Raw genomic sequence first — 14720 nt, 5'->3', positions numbered from 1 at the left:
GCGAGCATTCTAATTGTTTTCGTGGCTACTTTGAATGCTCTTTCAACAAATAATCCATTTAATGGTTAAATTTTACAATTGGGACCCTTCTTTTGCCTCTAAAAGCTCACTTTAGAATTATAGATTCCTCCATCACGATACTATCGATATGCGGGTGCTGCCATCTTTCTTTCACTGTCGTTCCTAATGCCTACAAACAGCAGCGCACTCCCATTGCAGAGCAACTGCTATTAACGAATGCACTATAAACTGTTACCAGTTGATGATGCTCATGCTGAGATCATCATATAGGATGAATAATCCTCTGGTAAAATAGTTACTTAAATAATAAATAAGTATTTTACCTATGAAAAAACGAACAATAAATCCGACTTTTAAATAAGGATTTAACAGCATGTTTTTTAATTTTTGGAACTTAACCCACTTTTCGCACTAGTTCTTTTGTTTCATATAACACGGATTCGCATAACACAGCAATTTTTTGGAACATAACTCCCATGTTATATGGGGGTTATCTCTATTTTTACTTCGAAGATTTCATGAGGGTCAAAAAATAAGCAGTGTGTTTGTTGCTTACTCAATTTAAAAAATTCAAAATGTTTATTTTATTCAAAAAAAACAAGTTTATTTTTTGAATGGTTTGAATGTACAGTACAAGTACCTCTAACCTGAAGATGGATAGCTATTGAGAAGATTTGCAAATGTTTAATAAATTTATTCTTATTTTTTCCCCCCATAGAGAAATTTAATGTAAATTATTTGCTTTTAGGATTACTTTATAATCATTCTATGCTTATTAATTAATAGATCAGTTAATTATTTAATACTGTAGTAGCATTGCATTAATTTGGGAAATTTTGGTACAGTTAAAATATTTATCAGATATTTTTTTGTAATTTGTCTTTATTATTAATTTGCTGGATCTACTTTTTTTCATAAAAAATTCCTGATTTAGTTACGAATTACATTTTTAATATTTTATAAATCAAAATGTTCACAAAATTTATAAGATGTACTTAAAAACTTACGAAACAACAGCAGGAAAAAGTAATTCTTTTGTTTTGATTTCCTTATGGCTGAATCTCCCTAAATTTTTAAACTGATTAAATTGCAATTTTTGATATATGTATACATTTTAATTTTACGTGATTCTCTTCATTTTTATTTAATTCGCAAAGTTATTTTCTCAATTCACAGTTTACCTTTTTCTTTAAAACATACATATTAAACTCTTCCGATAAAGTATATCTTATGTTTAAACTTATTAACTTTGGGAACACAAAGCACTCTTTGAAGATCTCATAGTCACCATCTGTCACTTTTTTTTTATCATTTGTTTGTCTGCTTCTACAAAAAATCAAGATAAAAATTTCACTCAGATTATGAATTTAAAGATATTATTATATATTCCAGTTGCATTAAACAATCTTATTATGTTTTAGGAATTATTATCCTGATAGAAATACAAATATGAAACATTACATGTAAGTAGAAATTTTATAAAACCTATATTTGCATGTAATAGGAAAAAGTTCCAATGGAAATACATTTTATACTTAAAAATCTCGTAAATCTATGTAGTCCATATCCCGATGGCGTTTATACTCAGGAAGAACTTCCGGAAGTAGAAGAGTCATACAGTATGACTTATCGAACGTCCACTTCAACTAACGGTCACGGAGATAACGAATCTCCAGATTGTCAGAATGTAGGAAAAAATGCACATTTGATCAGTCGTACCACATCTCAAACAAAGACACAACAAGTAAATATTCTGTTTTATCATAAGACATTAAAATTTGCCATTATGCCTTTTGGTTTACATTTGGTTTTTCTTTTTTATTGGGTCAATATACTTTTTCTGTATTATATTGTTTACTAATTATGCTGTCCTAATTAAGTTAATAATATTTCATTTACAAATATCTCCTGTATTTCTGATAATTATTTGAAAAAATAAACTTTTTATAATTTATTATTAACTGAATACTAACACGTTTTTTTTTTTTTTACAATTTTATATTTAAAAATCAGTTTTAATTCACAAAACATTATCTAAATAAACCATCATTATAATTTGAATGTAAGAGTACAGTTTTTTAATTGTTTTTAAATATTAGAATATTAATTCCATAATTACAATGCGAAAATAGTAAATGATTTTTAAATTAAAACTGATTTTATTTACAAAATAAAATATTCTAATGTAATAATTTGTAACATTTAATCAGAATATTCAGTTTGTTTCGATAAATAATATGTTAAACATTTAATTATATATGTGTAAATTTTTTAATAGGTGAAAACTGTAACAAAAGTAGTGAGTACTCGTAAAGTTCAGCACATAGGACCAGACGGCCAACCAATGGAATATTCTCCGTATGATAATGCTCCGGTGAATTCTGAGGAATATGAAAATTATCCATATTCTACAAGTGACATTCCATCAAATTACGATACTTATGATTCAGGTAGTTTAAAGACTGCTTACTTTTGAGAGTATTAACATTATAAAAAATAATATAATTTTTAATTTATGAATATTTTAAGAAAACTAAATAAGTGAAAAAATATGAAAGTTTTGATGTATAGTTTTTATACAGACAAAAATATTTTGAGCTTTAATGATCTAATAATTTTTACCAGTTGTAATGTACAGTACACGATGGTCTGTAAGTCGTGCATCACAGGATTATTCTCACAGGTCTCGTAGGTGTTCAAATTGACCCCCCTCAATACAGTCTTGTATTCTGGCATGATAAAATGATTTGACATGCCTAAGTGTCTCAGGAGTGATATTATGACATTATCTGGTTATCGCATCCTTTAATTCAGTGAAAGTATGTGGGCAATTTAGGTACACCGCAGATTTTAAACGCCACAGGAAAAAATCAACGAGGGATAAGATCCAGGGAGCAGGGTGGCCATTTCACAGGACCTCTTTGGCCAATCCATCTATTGGGAAACTTCTTGTCAAGGTACTCATGCACTCTCAGAGCAAAATATGCTGGAGTGCTGTCCTGTTGAATGAACATGGTTCAGCATCGTTGTAATGGAACATCCTCCAAGCAGTCCTTCAGGTAGTCATCTAACATCTGTATGTATGTTTCACTGGTGACATTCTCACTAAAGAAATGTAGACGGATTATTTTGTTCTCCCATATTCCAACATGCAGAACAACCCCCAGATGGGAGTTGTTCTGGAGATGTGGCCCTCTTCATTCCATCTAGAATTGCTTTCCAACCAGTAGCACACATTATTATGCCTGTTAACATGGCCACTCAAATGGAATGATGCCTCGTCACTGAAAAACGTTAATGCATTGGCATATGTTTGCATTCATTCACAAAATTCCGTCTGACTATCAGTGTCATCAACATATAGTTCTTGAATCAGCCGAATTTTATATGGGTGAAACCAATGCTGATGCATCATGCACAATACTGATGTTTTGCTTAATCCTGCTTCTTGACTCTTATTTTCTGATTGATTTCTCAGGGCTGCTAAGAATCTTTGTCAAAACTATCATGGACACCATCTTTTCAGTTGCCCAGTTCACATACAATCAGCAACAGTTCCAGTCTCTTTCAAATGGTTGATCAGGCATCCAACAGTAGTGTGATTTACATGGATGCTGCCAGTTGAACTCGGTGGCCACAGAGCAGTGTGTTGCACCAGGCACTCCAAACATGAACACTAGCTGTATTCATTTCTTCAATGTTAATTTGTCACCCGTCATTCAATATGAAACAAAAAAAAGCAACTTAAGTATAGTTAAAAGTTAAACCCCTATGGTGCATGACTTAAGGACCACCCTGTATGGAATTATTCAAAAAGAACTCCCTGGTTTCAAAAAATTATTCTGTTTATTGAAAACTAATACTAACAAACAGTATGAGGTTATAAGATACATTTCTAGAAAAACTCAGTCTTTTACTTTCCTGGCTGTTATATGTAACAGAGGAAAGGTATGGCGATCTGGCAAAAACGACCACCCCAGATTTTTATATTTTTGGACTTAGGACACCTTGAAACATTGAGAAATGCAGAAAAATTTGAAGGTAATTTCTGTATGTATTGATGCTTGTGTGTAGGGGCACGATTTTGTTCATTCTTTGAAGCTTAACTTCTGTGCTTTTTGCCGAAAATTTCTGAAATTTTTCAGGAAGGTTTGTTTATTAGGGAAATTGATGCTTTTAAATTTTGGTGGTTAAAGGTCAGAGGGATAGGGAGATAATTGGGATCATGTATATCTCCAGTAGGGTTGGACTTAATGATGATTTTATTTGTTATTAGCATTTACAATTTCTTATAAAACTCATCCCTACTCCAAAATTAAGCTTTTTTTGCCATTTTATAATAGTTAAAAATATAAAAAGGTTTTAATAAAATATGAGAACAGACGGTGCTACCAAAATTTTAAATGCTACTGGGAAAATTGAGCAACTCATTGCTGGTTTATTTTGAGACAGATATTCTGTATGTGGCTTCCTTGCCTCACATGACAGATATTGATGCAATATTCTAATTCACTCCAAATACAGCACAGCAGTTCTGAGTCAATGGTGGCAGTTGCAGTGTTAATTCTTTTCTCTGTTAGTGGCTCTTTCTGAAATTTCATCTTTCAATAATCATCATATACTTGTAACCAGGGCTGTGGAGTAGGAGTCGGGAGGAATTTCTGGCCAGAGGAGTTGGAGTTGGAAAAAATGTGTCGACTCCTATTCTGGCATTTTTAAATTTAATTTAGTTTTTAAGTTTAAATGAAGGAAAATTTATTTTATATTTAATAATTTTTTAAAAATATTTTTGTATTTTGTTATAATTCATTTATTTTAAATACAAAATGCATCAATTTAATTTATTAAATATGTAGTATTCTTTGTAGTATTTGTGTTTAGTAGTTAAATTATTTTGACCCAATTGAATTTGAATATTTTTGAATCAATCCTTTATTATCCCTGCTCTAAATAAGTTCTCTATTTTTCTGAATGAGCCATACTAATGATCAGAGTATATATTTTTCTTTTCTGAACAAAGGGCTGAAGTAGCTAGATCACACACTTTTTAGTTGGACTAACTTTTCTGGAATGGTGAAATTGAAATGCAAAAGCTGTAAATAAAGATATGTAGATGTAGAATTTTATTGCTCCCCTTTTTCCTCTTATTAAATATTTGTTAATAATTAATTTTTTATACAAATAAATATTAATGTAAGTTAAATATTAAAAATACTAACTATAAAATTATTTGGGTAAATGCCCGGGGCTTCTTTTAGAGTTCAGAGTAGGGTAAGAGTAGTGCTATGAGCACCTCTGCCCCTCATAAAATGACTTGATATTTAATTTTGCCGGAGTCGGAGTTGATGTACTAAAATTATCAGGAGTCGGAGTAGAGTGTTTTTTTACCGACTCCACAGCCCTGCTTGTAACAGACTTTATTTTGTGGAATTGCAGGACACAAAATGTCTTCTCTCTAGATGCTATCATTTTGAATTGCATGTTCCTAGTGACAAAGTGTGAAATCAGCATTGTGCAGGATTATTTGCATAAAAATTTGTGGTTGCAAGACACAGATGTACTGTACATCCATATAGTGATGATACAAGGTGCAGTCAAAAAGTTCCAGGACTGGTGATGTGGTGCCACGATCAACCACATGCTGAATTTGTGTAAACTAGAATATGTAATAGAGATCATTATTTAGCTTCCCACAAAATTTCATGCCATTATCATATATAGTTTTTGTTTCTTGCTATTTAGGTTAGATCCATGTTCTTGTCAGTTTGTGATTTTTGTTGCTTTGTAAAATGAATTTTTTTAAGGAACATTTGTGTGTGAAATTTTGTCAAACTTGGAAAAGCTGCAACAGAAAAGAAAGTGATTTAAAGCTACACACTTACCAATGCTGAATATTATAGAGCTAGAAACAGCTATGATATTAATAATTTATAAGACAATTTGGCACTAGAGTTAGGCATTAGGCACCATCTCTTAATAATTTAATAATTATAATTTTAATTAAATGATTTAAATAATTTAGAACTACTCGAAGAGTTGCTAATTACGCTACCTGGACCTCAAGTCCGATTTCTTCTTCCAGGATATAGAAGTTTACGTTATAACCATTGACGGTTACTACAATGCCAGTTGGGGATGCATTCAGCACCCACATCCGGTAAACATCTCCAAGGCACTCAATCAGCCACCGCAAACCCCAGCAAGGCGTATATAAATACTCAGCATCCGTTTATAGCCCGATTTAATATTCGGCATTGGTTGGTGTATAGATTTAAAATATATCTGGTTTAGTGATGATGTTTGTGTATGAAAGTGATTAAGGAAACGAAACATGGATTTACAGTTATGACCAAGACCAAAAAACAATTAACTCGGTGGAAAAATCATGATTTACCTAAACAAAATAAAGCACACCAATTGAGGTGCAATCTCAAGAGCATGCTCGTTGTATTTTTGATAGGGAGGAAATTATTGTTTGGGAATTTGTTCCACGGCTAAACTGTGAATCAAAAGTTTTATATGGATGTTATGAAGTACCTGCATGAAAATGACAAAAATGACCAGATCTTTGGAAAGCCCAGAACTGGTTGTTGCATCATGGCAATGTCTCTGCTCACAGCTATCTCTATTCATTTTTCTTGAAAAATAATAAGGGCTGTAGTTCTCCAACCTCCTTATTCACCAGACTTGAAACTGTGAAACTTTTCTCTATTTCTATGGCTGAAAAAAGTGCTGAAAGGAAGTGATTTGAGAGCATTGATGACATTTGAACACAATCGCAGCAAATGCTTAACAGTGCCATTAAAAAAAAGTTCCAGGAATGTTTTAAAAACTTGGAGAAGTGCTGGAATCTTTGTATAGCTGCAGAAGGAACTTATTTTGAAGATGAAAACTCTCAATAAATTAACATTTATGTCACATTTTTTTTTTATGGAATTAGTCCCAAATCAGAACCAGTTTTTATGGAACTTTTGTATGTTCCATACATTCTCCAAAATAAAATTATGAAACCAGGGACTTCTTTTGAATAATCTTGTATTTGCAATATGTTCAATAATGTTGAACAATCTTGGATTTGCAATACTTCATTCAAGAAAATTATACATATATTGAATTCCTTTAGTATTATTACCCTTCACTAGTATTGTAAATACTTCTGTGGTTTGTTGCCTACATAAATAATTGAAATAGATGCTAAATTTCAGTTTGAGATTAATGAAAATAAAGATGTAACTTCCCCCCTTCCAGTTTACAAACCTCTTGAAATTTATCCACAGACCCTTGAACCTCAAGTTAGAATTTAAAATACACCAGAAATTCTTATCTATTTATAACAGTTTATTAAGAGGAACCAAATATACAAATAAGTTTTGTTTAACTTTTTTGGATCAATTTTTAACAACTTTTTGTTTAATTGAACTCATTTTTTGCCTATGAAGAAATTGTATCTTTCTATAAAATTTAACGATTGTATTTTTAGACTAATTTGTAGTTCCAGTGAGGAAATAGCCTTTTTTTGGAAGAAAGTTATATATCTAAAATGATATTTTTCTTTGTAGGAAATCAAATATCTTATTTATGAAACATCATTTTACAAAGGAAATGTATCATTTAACTTAAGTAGATAAGCATTTAGAGTATGAAATTGTGTTGAAAATGATTTTTAATGAGAAAATCTCATAATAGTATTAAAGACCACATTAATTATATTTAATATAGCATTAATTATTATACATTCAAAAAAATGGAAGGAATGGTTTTAACAAATTCTTAAGAATATATCAATTAAAAAAATTAATAATGCAGAAAACCAATTGGAACATTTATTTAAAGATTAGTAATATTTGATCTTTTATTGTTGATTCTCTCTTGATTCAAAAAATAAAAGGTATCCTCCAGAAATATGGTTTTATAAATAATTCGTGGGTGTCTGTTTGAAAAATAATTTAAAATGTATATGCAGGTTTTGTGGCGATTTATTTATTTTTTATTATTTTTTCATAATTATGAGTTAAAGTTGATTTACACTATATGACTGGCAGTGGCTGGCAGACCCACCAGATTGACAATTATCTATTCCATGTGTTTGCAAGAAATGGCATTAAGTATTTCACTACACTATCCACAACCCTGACCTAATTTTGATGGATTAAGATTTAATTTTTTAATAAATGCTCACAATTAAGATACAGATTAATCTTCAATTTACAAAATACAAGAATTAAATTATTATACAATGTATTTATGTAAAAAAAAAGCTTCAACTAGTGCCAATATAACAATGATATTATCAATCGTACAGGTTTAATATTTTTTTTAATTAAAAAATATATTAAACTTTTATGAAAGTTTTCAATTCTACTTTAAAAAATATATACACTTTGTCAATTATTGTAATTATTAGTTAGTGTTAGTATGACACTACCAGTCCTACCTTTAGAAAAAAAATTACTTTATATTAATTGTTAATAGCTAATGAAATTATAATCCAAATAATACAGAAATTAATTTGAATATTATTATAGAATATTGAGCTAGATTGTTTATGTATATCTGTAATTTTGTTAACAGAAATGAAACAAATAATATTTTAATGTTTAACATGGCAACTTCTAAACTCATATCAGTAAATTGTCTTGCTTATCAGCTGGGTGAATATCTAGTTTTTACATTGTAGTAATTGTGTTGCTTTCAACAGCCAACCTGGGGGCATGAGATATACACTAGGGTGGATTATACAAGATGTTATTTTCATTCTTGCAATTTTCTATGCACCATACTATATATACCACCACATGTATACTATATACCACCACATGTTAACTGCATGACATTGAAGTACATTCATACAGTCAAAATATTTTCTGTGAAATGTGATAAGTAAAATGTACAAATTACTAATGAGAAAATTAAAGTTATCACCATCAATATCTGAAATACAAAAAAGCTTGGAGTAAAAAATAGGTTCAGGTGCAAACAAAATCTGTAACTGCTTTACGTAAATATTTTTTATGTTGTTTGATATTGAAAAATGAATTTAATAAAGCACAAAAAATTTTGATGTAACATTTTTATACAAAATTCTGTTATTTTGCATTTTATCATACTGTATTAAATTTATGAAAATATAAGAAATATTTAATTTTATCTTTTTTGATGAAATAAAATTTGTATCTAAAAATTATAAAAACTTTATAGTAAATGCTAGATTACTTCACCACACATATTTATAATCTCAGTTGAAAATAGAGTACAGTCGACCCCCCTATAATTACAGTCCCTATAATTACGATTCCTATAAAACTACGAAAAAATATACGTATTTTGGAAATGTTGAGTCGGATTAGTGTAGAATCGATTAATTTTATGGAAGAAAACCTTTCAATCAGCCGTAGTCCGTAAACTTGACACGTGTCGGGCTGTGGATTCCTAATAAATTGGAATGTATCTATATCTTATAGGGGGGTCGACTGTAAAGTCTGTTTAATGTGAAAATTGTTATTAATTTCCTAATATTTAAAAGATTTTGCATGTTCTACAATGTGTAACTTAAAATACACTTATAAAACTTAATCAGAATTTTGGTTATAATTATTATAATCTTTTATATTCAGGTTAATAGGCATTTTTAAGCAATATTTTCATGATATCAACATCAGTGTGGTTGATACGATTATCATCAGTCTTAAAGAGTGCCAGTTATTTTAATCATTATTTGCTCCAGTACAGTAGTTTAAATTATTAGAATTTGTTCGGTTATACACTTGATGAAATACTGTTAATTAATATTCATTTTATACATGTTTTGTTTTAATGCGTCCTTTTAACGTCAATCAATAGAACCAGAATTTCCACTAATAGTAGTTTTATTTACTTATCCTGCTTATTGTTATCAATTGATTTTTACTTTTAGTATAGGTGATTTCTAAAATGATTGCAATAAACCAATAATATTGTAGTTGATTGATAGAAATTTTATTGTATTGATATAAAAAAAACTATTAATATTATATATAATATTATAATATTTATTGATTATTCTCATATTTTCTAAAAATCACTTATTAATTCTCCTCATGCTATCTGTTGTATTTATAAACAAACCAGTTTAGATCTTTTTTTTTATACTGCACTATCGTATCTGGAACAATCAATATGGTACTTTTAATTTCCCGGCTGTTATAACAGAGGGAAAGTATGGCGATCTGGCAAAAGATGACCCATCAGATTTTTACATTTTTGGGCTCTGGACACCTTGAAATTTTGAGAAATGCAAAAAAAATTCTGGGGTAATTTCTGTATGTATGGATGTTAGTGTGTGTGTAGGGGGCATGCTTTTGTTCGTCCTGTTTAAAGCTTAATAACTCCTGTGCTGTTTGTCAAAAATTTCTGAAATTTTGCAGGAAGGTTTGTTTATTATAGAGGGATTGATGCTTTTAAATTTTGGTGGTTAAAGTTCGAGAGGAGGGAGATAATGAAGATTCCAGTAGGGTCGGACTTAATGAGGATTTTATTCGTTATTAGCATTTACAATTTTTTTATAAAACTCGTCTCTACTCTCAAAATTAAGCTTTTTGCCATTTTATAATAGTTAAAAATATAAAAAGTTGTTTTAATAAAATATAACAACAGATGGTGCCACCAAAATTTTAAATGTTGCTGGGAAAATTGAGCAACCCATTTCTGGTTTATTTATTTATATCTGGCTTTATAGCTTAAGTGGATTATAATTTAATTGCCAACTACTTGTTACTAGTTTTATAAATTATATTGTGCCAATTTTTATAAAATTGGCATACTAATAGTTCGTCGCAAATGAAATTGCCATTTTTTAAAATTTAAGATTATCGTCTATATAGTTTAACGTTTACCGTGTGAATGGAATTGTATGAGTGCAACTGGAAGAGTACACATATATTGATAATATATTAATTAAAAATATAATGTCATTTATATCATGAATTCCATATGTTTAAGATCAGTTTTTCTGATGGCATGGAAAGAAAAGAAACAAGAATAATTTTCTTGTATGAGTAGAAGCTAGGGCATAATGGAGACAAGGAAACCCAAAATATCAATAAAGCTTTTGGTGAAGGTTTTATGAGTGAGCATACCAATCACTGGTTTGACAAATTTCATTTCAAAAATACAAATCTCAAAAATTTGCTTTGCGAACACACATTATCTGTCATCGACAATGATATTTTGAAGAGCATCGTTGAGTCAGAACCTTGTCTGTAAGGGAGATTGAAGAAAAGTTGAATGTGCATTATTCAACCATTTCTTAGCAAGTAAACATGTTAGGAAAATTGAGACAAATGGATACCACATAAACTCAGTGAGAGACATTTCGAGGTCAGCAGTTCAATTATTTATCACAAAAACCAAAGTATTTGAATGAAATTCTTCCTCATCCACCTTATTCTCTAGACCTTTTGCTGATAGACTATCACTTTTTTTATGCTTTTTGGCAGGGAAAGTCTTCAGGGAAGAGGACACAATAAAAAGTCTCTTTAATGACTTTTTGTCTTCTCTTTCTCGTGATTTCTATCAAATTAGCATTAACGCACTTCTGTTGCATTGGGAGAAGTGTATTAATGTTGATGGAGACTATTTTAGTTGACTATATAAGTTTTAAATTAAATTAATAAATGTTCAAAATCAGAAATAAAAATTGGCCATTTCATTTGCAACAACGTAATATTTGTTAAAAGTTTCTATTTTTACCTATGTATATATATATATATATATATGAATTGAGAGATAATTTTTATTGTAATTAATTATTAAGGTCGACCACCAAGCCCAGCAGGACAAGTACCACCTCAGAATTATCACCCTGATTATGGTAATTATGGTAGAATATCATCTCCACCAGTTGAAAAAAATTGCGAAATGTATCATTCTCAAAGTGGTCAAAATTATGCTGAATATGGGTATCAGAGATGTCCTCCTCCGTCCTTAGAACATGGGTCTGCACATAGAGCAATGCCTCAAGTTCCCAGAATTGGCATCGATTATACACAGCATCCATGTAGTTATGAAGAATTGGATTCTCTTTCACCAAATGCAGCTGATTATCAAGGTAGATATAAGAATGATCAATTTGGTAAGCTTACTATATTCATATTTCATATAGAGTTAACAATTTTATTGTTTTAGATTTGTTTTTTTTTTATGTATAATTGATTATCTGATATAGTAAATAGGATTATTCATTTCATTTAAGAAGTCTGCTGGAACTTACATAAAAAGTAATAATATCTATTAAGTACATTTTTGAGCTTTCAGATTTTTCTGATAAAATATTTCCTAAATTACGAAATTGTCAAAGTTTCCTTCTTGACATCTTACAGTAGTCAGAGTATAAATTAATTAATTATCTGTCTGTTTTTAAAGATGTTTATTATTATTAATTCGTTCTGTATTATTTTAAATTAATGTTTTTCTTTTGTATTGATTATTTCTTAATTAAAATATTTAGTATATAGATTAAATAACTGTATATATTGATAATATATTGGGTTGGCTAATAAGTTTGTGCGGTTTTTGCTGATAAATAGATAGACGCTTTGAAATGCAATTACTAGTAGTTTAACTTTGAAAACACATTTGTTTGATAAGTGACATTTCACTAACACTTGTCAAAAATAGAGCTTGACAATTAGTTTTGTCAGTATTTGAAAGATGAGTGAACAAAATGCGCATTATCGACATTATGCTTTTTATTTTAAAAAAGTCAAAAATGCAGTGCAGACCTGTAAAAAAAAGACATGTGATGTATATGATAAGAATGCCATGAAAAAATGCATGTGCACCAGAAGTGGTTTGCAACATTTTGTTCTGGAGATTTTTCCATTGAGTGCATTTGTCCACACCATGATCAGATTGGCCATTTGAGATTGACGGCAATCAAATAAATGAATTAGTTGACTGTAATCCAAGCCGTACAATGCAGGAAATTACAGATATCCTTAAAATATTGAAATCGAGCATGAAAAATCATCTGCATCAACTTGGATACATCAGCAACCAAACTTGATGTTTGGGTTTCATATGAACTTAGTGAAGCCAATTGCATCACTCATATTTTCCATCAGAAATGAGTCACTTTCCTCACGTTTTTGAGAGAATTTCAGAAGTGAATGGTGACAGAGGATGAAAAGTGGATTGTTTATGTCAACATCAATCGCGAAAGATTGTGGAGGAAGCACGGCAAACTGCTGCAAACCACTTCAAAAGCTGGACTTCATCCAAGCAAAGTCAAGCTCTCGATTTGGTGAGTGTTTTGTTTTATGAACTGTTTCCGAAGAACAAAATGATCAATTCTGACATATACTGTGACCAGCTGGATAAATGAAATTCAGCAATTCTGGATGCTTTTCCTGAATTGATAAATCGTCTTCCACCACAATAACACCCAGCAACATGCATCATTACAAACCTGACAAAAAGTGTTGGAGCTTGGCTGGGATGTTGTACTTCATCCTCCATATTCATCTGACTTTGCTCCTTCTGATTACCACTTGTTTCACTTCCTTCAAAATTCTTTAAATGAACAGTACTTTTGTTTCTGTTTGTGACATAAAATGGCACTTGGAACAGTTTTTCTTAAACACATATTATGAAATTCCCCTAAAGATGGCAAAAGGTATTTGATAAAAACAGTGGATATATTATTGAATAAAATTTTTATTTTCTACAAAAAAATTATCTTTTTATTTTCACCTAAAAATAAACAGACTTATTGGCCAACCCAATATAAAAATCTTGTTCATTACAAAGAATTGTTTTAATTTCAAAAAATATGGAGAATGATACAAAGTGATGCAAAATATCAAATAGATTTGTTAGTAAAAATAAAAGAATTTTAAGCTCAGCAAAAATTAAGTGTTGGTGAAATTGGTGTGATTTTATTTGCTGAGAAAGCGGTGGATAAATTGCCAAAAACAGTTGGTGCCACTATTCGTGACAATTTTTATTTTAGTGAATGTTGATATTAAAGTTTATTTTAATGATTTTGTTGTCTGTATGAGTTATATATATATAATCAGTAATGATTAACTTTTGATATTGAAGAAGAAAGAATTTTTATGTATGAGATAAAAAGACATCATCACTCTAACGGTCAAGGGGTGACAACGCTTAGTCAGCACCTGAAGGAGACCTCGGCGGAGGTCAAACGTTAGTGGATAGTGTAACGAACACAACACTGATAGATAAAGGTTTTTTGTGGACAGAGAGAGAAATTATTTTACAAATAAATAATGAACACTGATTGGCCAAATAGTCATGGGGAAAGATGTCAGCCTACTAAACTGAATTTGAAGACTAATGCAGACCACCATATTTTTTTTATCACAGGTAATACAGATTTGTCCTTTGTTCTCCATTCTTTATTCATGTTGCCAATTCTTTTGCTAGTCAATCCCATGACATAATAAGCATAATTGTGGCTGGCCATTATGAAGGTCATTAAAAAATATTAAGGTTATAAACTAATCAATTAATCATTCAGTTTATGTTGTTCATGAACACTTCAAAGTAGCTTCTTTAGAGAATAATGATAAGTTTATGTATTCATTTCTGTCTTGTACTGCCTAACTTGCGCACATGCACGCGTGTGTATGTGGATGAGAGAGTGAGCATTATTTTTAAATGTTTTCGTCTTAGAATGTTGGTCATCAATCAAATTAATT

At 30.2% G+C, this 14720-nt stretch overlaps 1 protein-coding gene across 7 annotated transcripts in view; it reads left to right on the top strand.

Annotated features, from left to right (window-relative positions):
• Positions 1-14720, top strand: part of LOC111619079 (catenin delta-2-like) — a 70510-nt gene that overhangs the window by 44339 nt on the left and 11451 nt on the right. For 4 of the 7 annotated variants that reach the window (XM_023360726.1, XM_023360725.1, XM_023360728.1 and 1 more), the window contains 4 exons: positions 1443-1484; positions 1582-1765; positions 2300-2471; positions 11813-12130. In XM_023360726.1, the coding sequence (XP_023216494.1) occupies positions 1443-1484; positions 1582-1765; positions 2300-2471; positions 11813-12130 (716 nt within the window). The remainder of the gene's footprint in view (positions 1-1442; positions 1485-1581; positions 1766-2299; positions 2472-11812; positions 12131-14720) is intronic. The other 3 variants (XM_023360730.1, XM_023360731.1, XM_023360727.1) reach the window with 2 other exon arrangements.

The sequence above is a fragment of the Centruroides sculpturatus genome, unplaced genomic scaffold (assembly GCF_000671375.1).
Source record: "Centruroides sculpturatus isolate CEXI.00-Female unplaced genomic scaffold, Cexi_2.0 scaffold170, whole genome shotgun sequence".
Lineage (NCBI taxonomy): Eukaryota > Metazoa > Arthropoda > Arachnida > Scorpiones > Buthidae > Centruroides > Centruroides sculpturatus.
The sequence above is the reverse complement of the archived record's forward strand: the minus strand, read 5'-3'. Positions and strand labels throughout refer to the sequence as shown.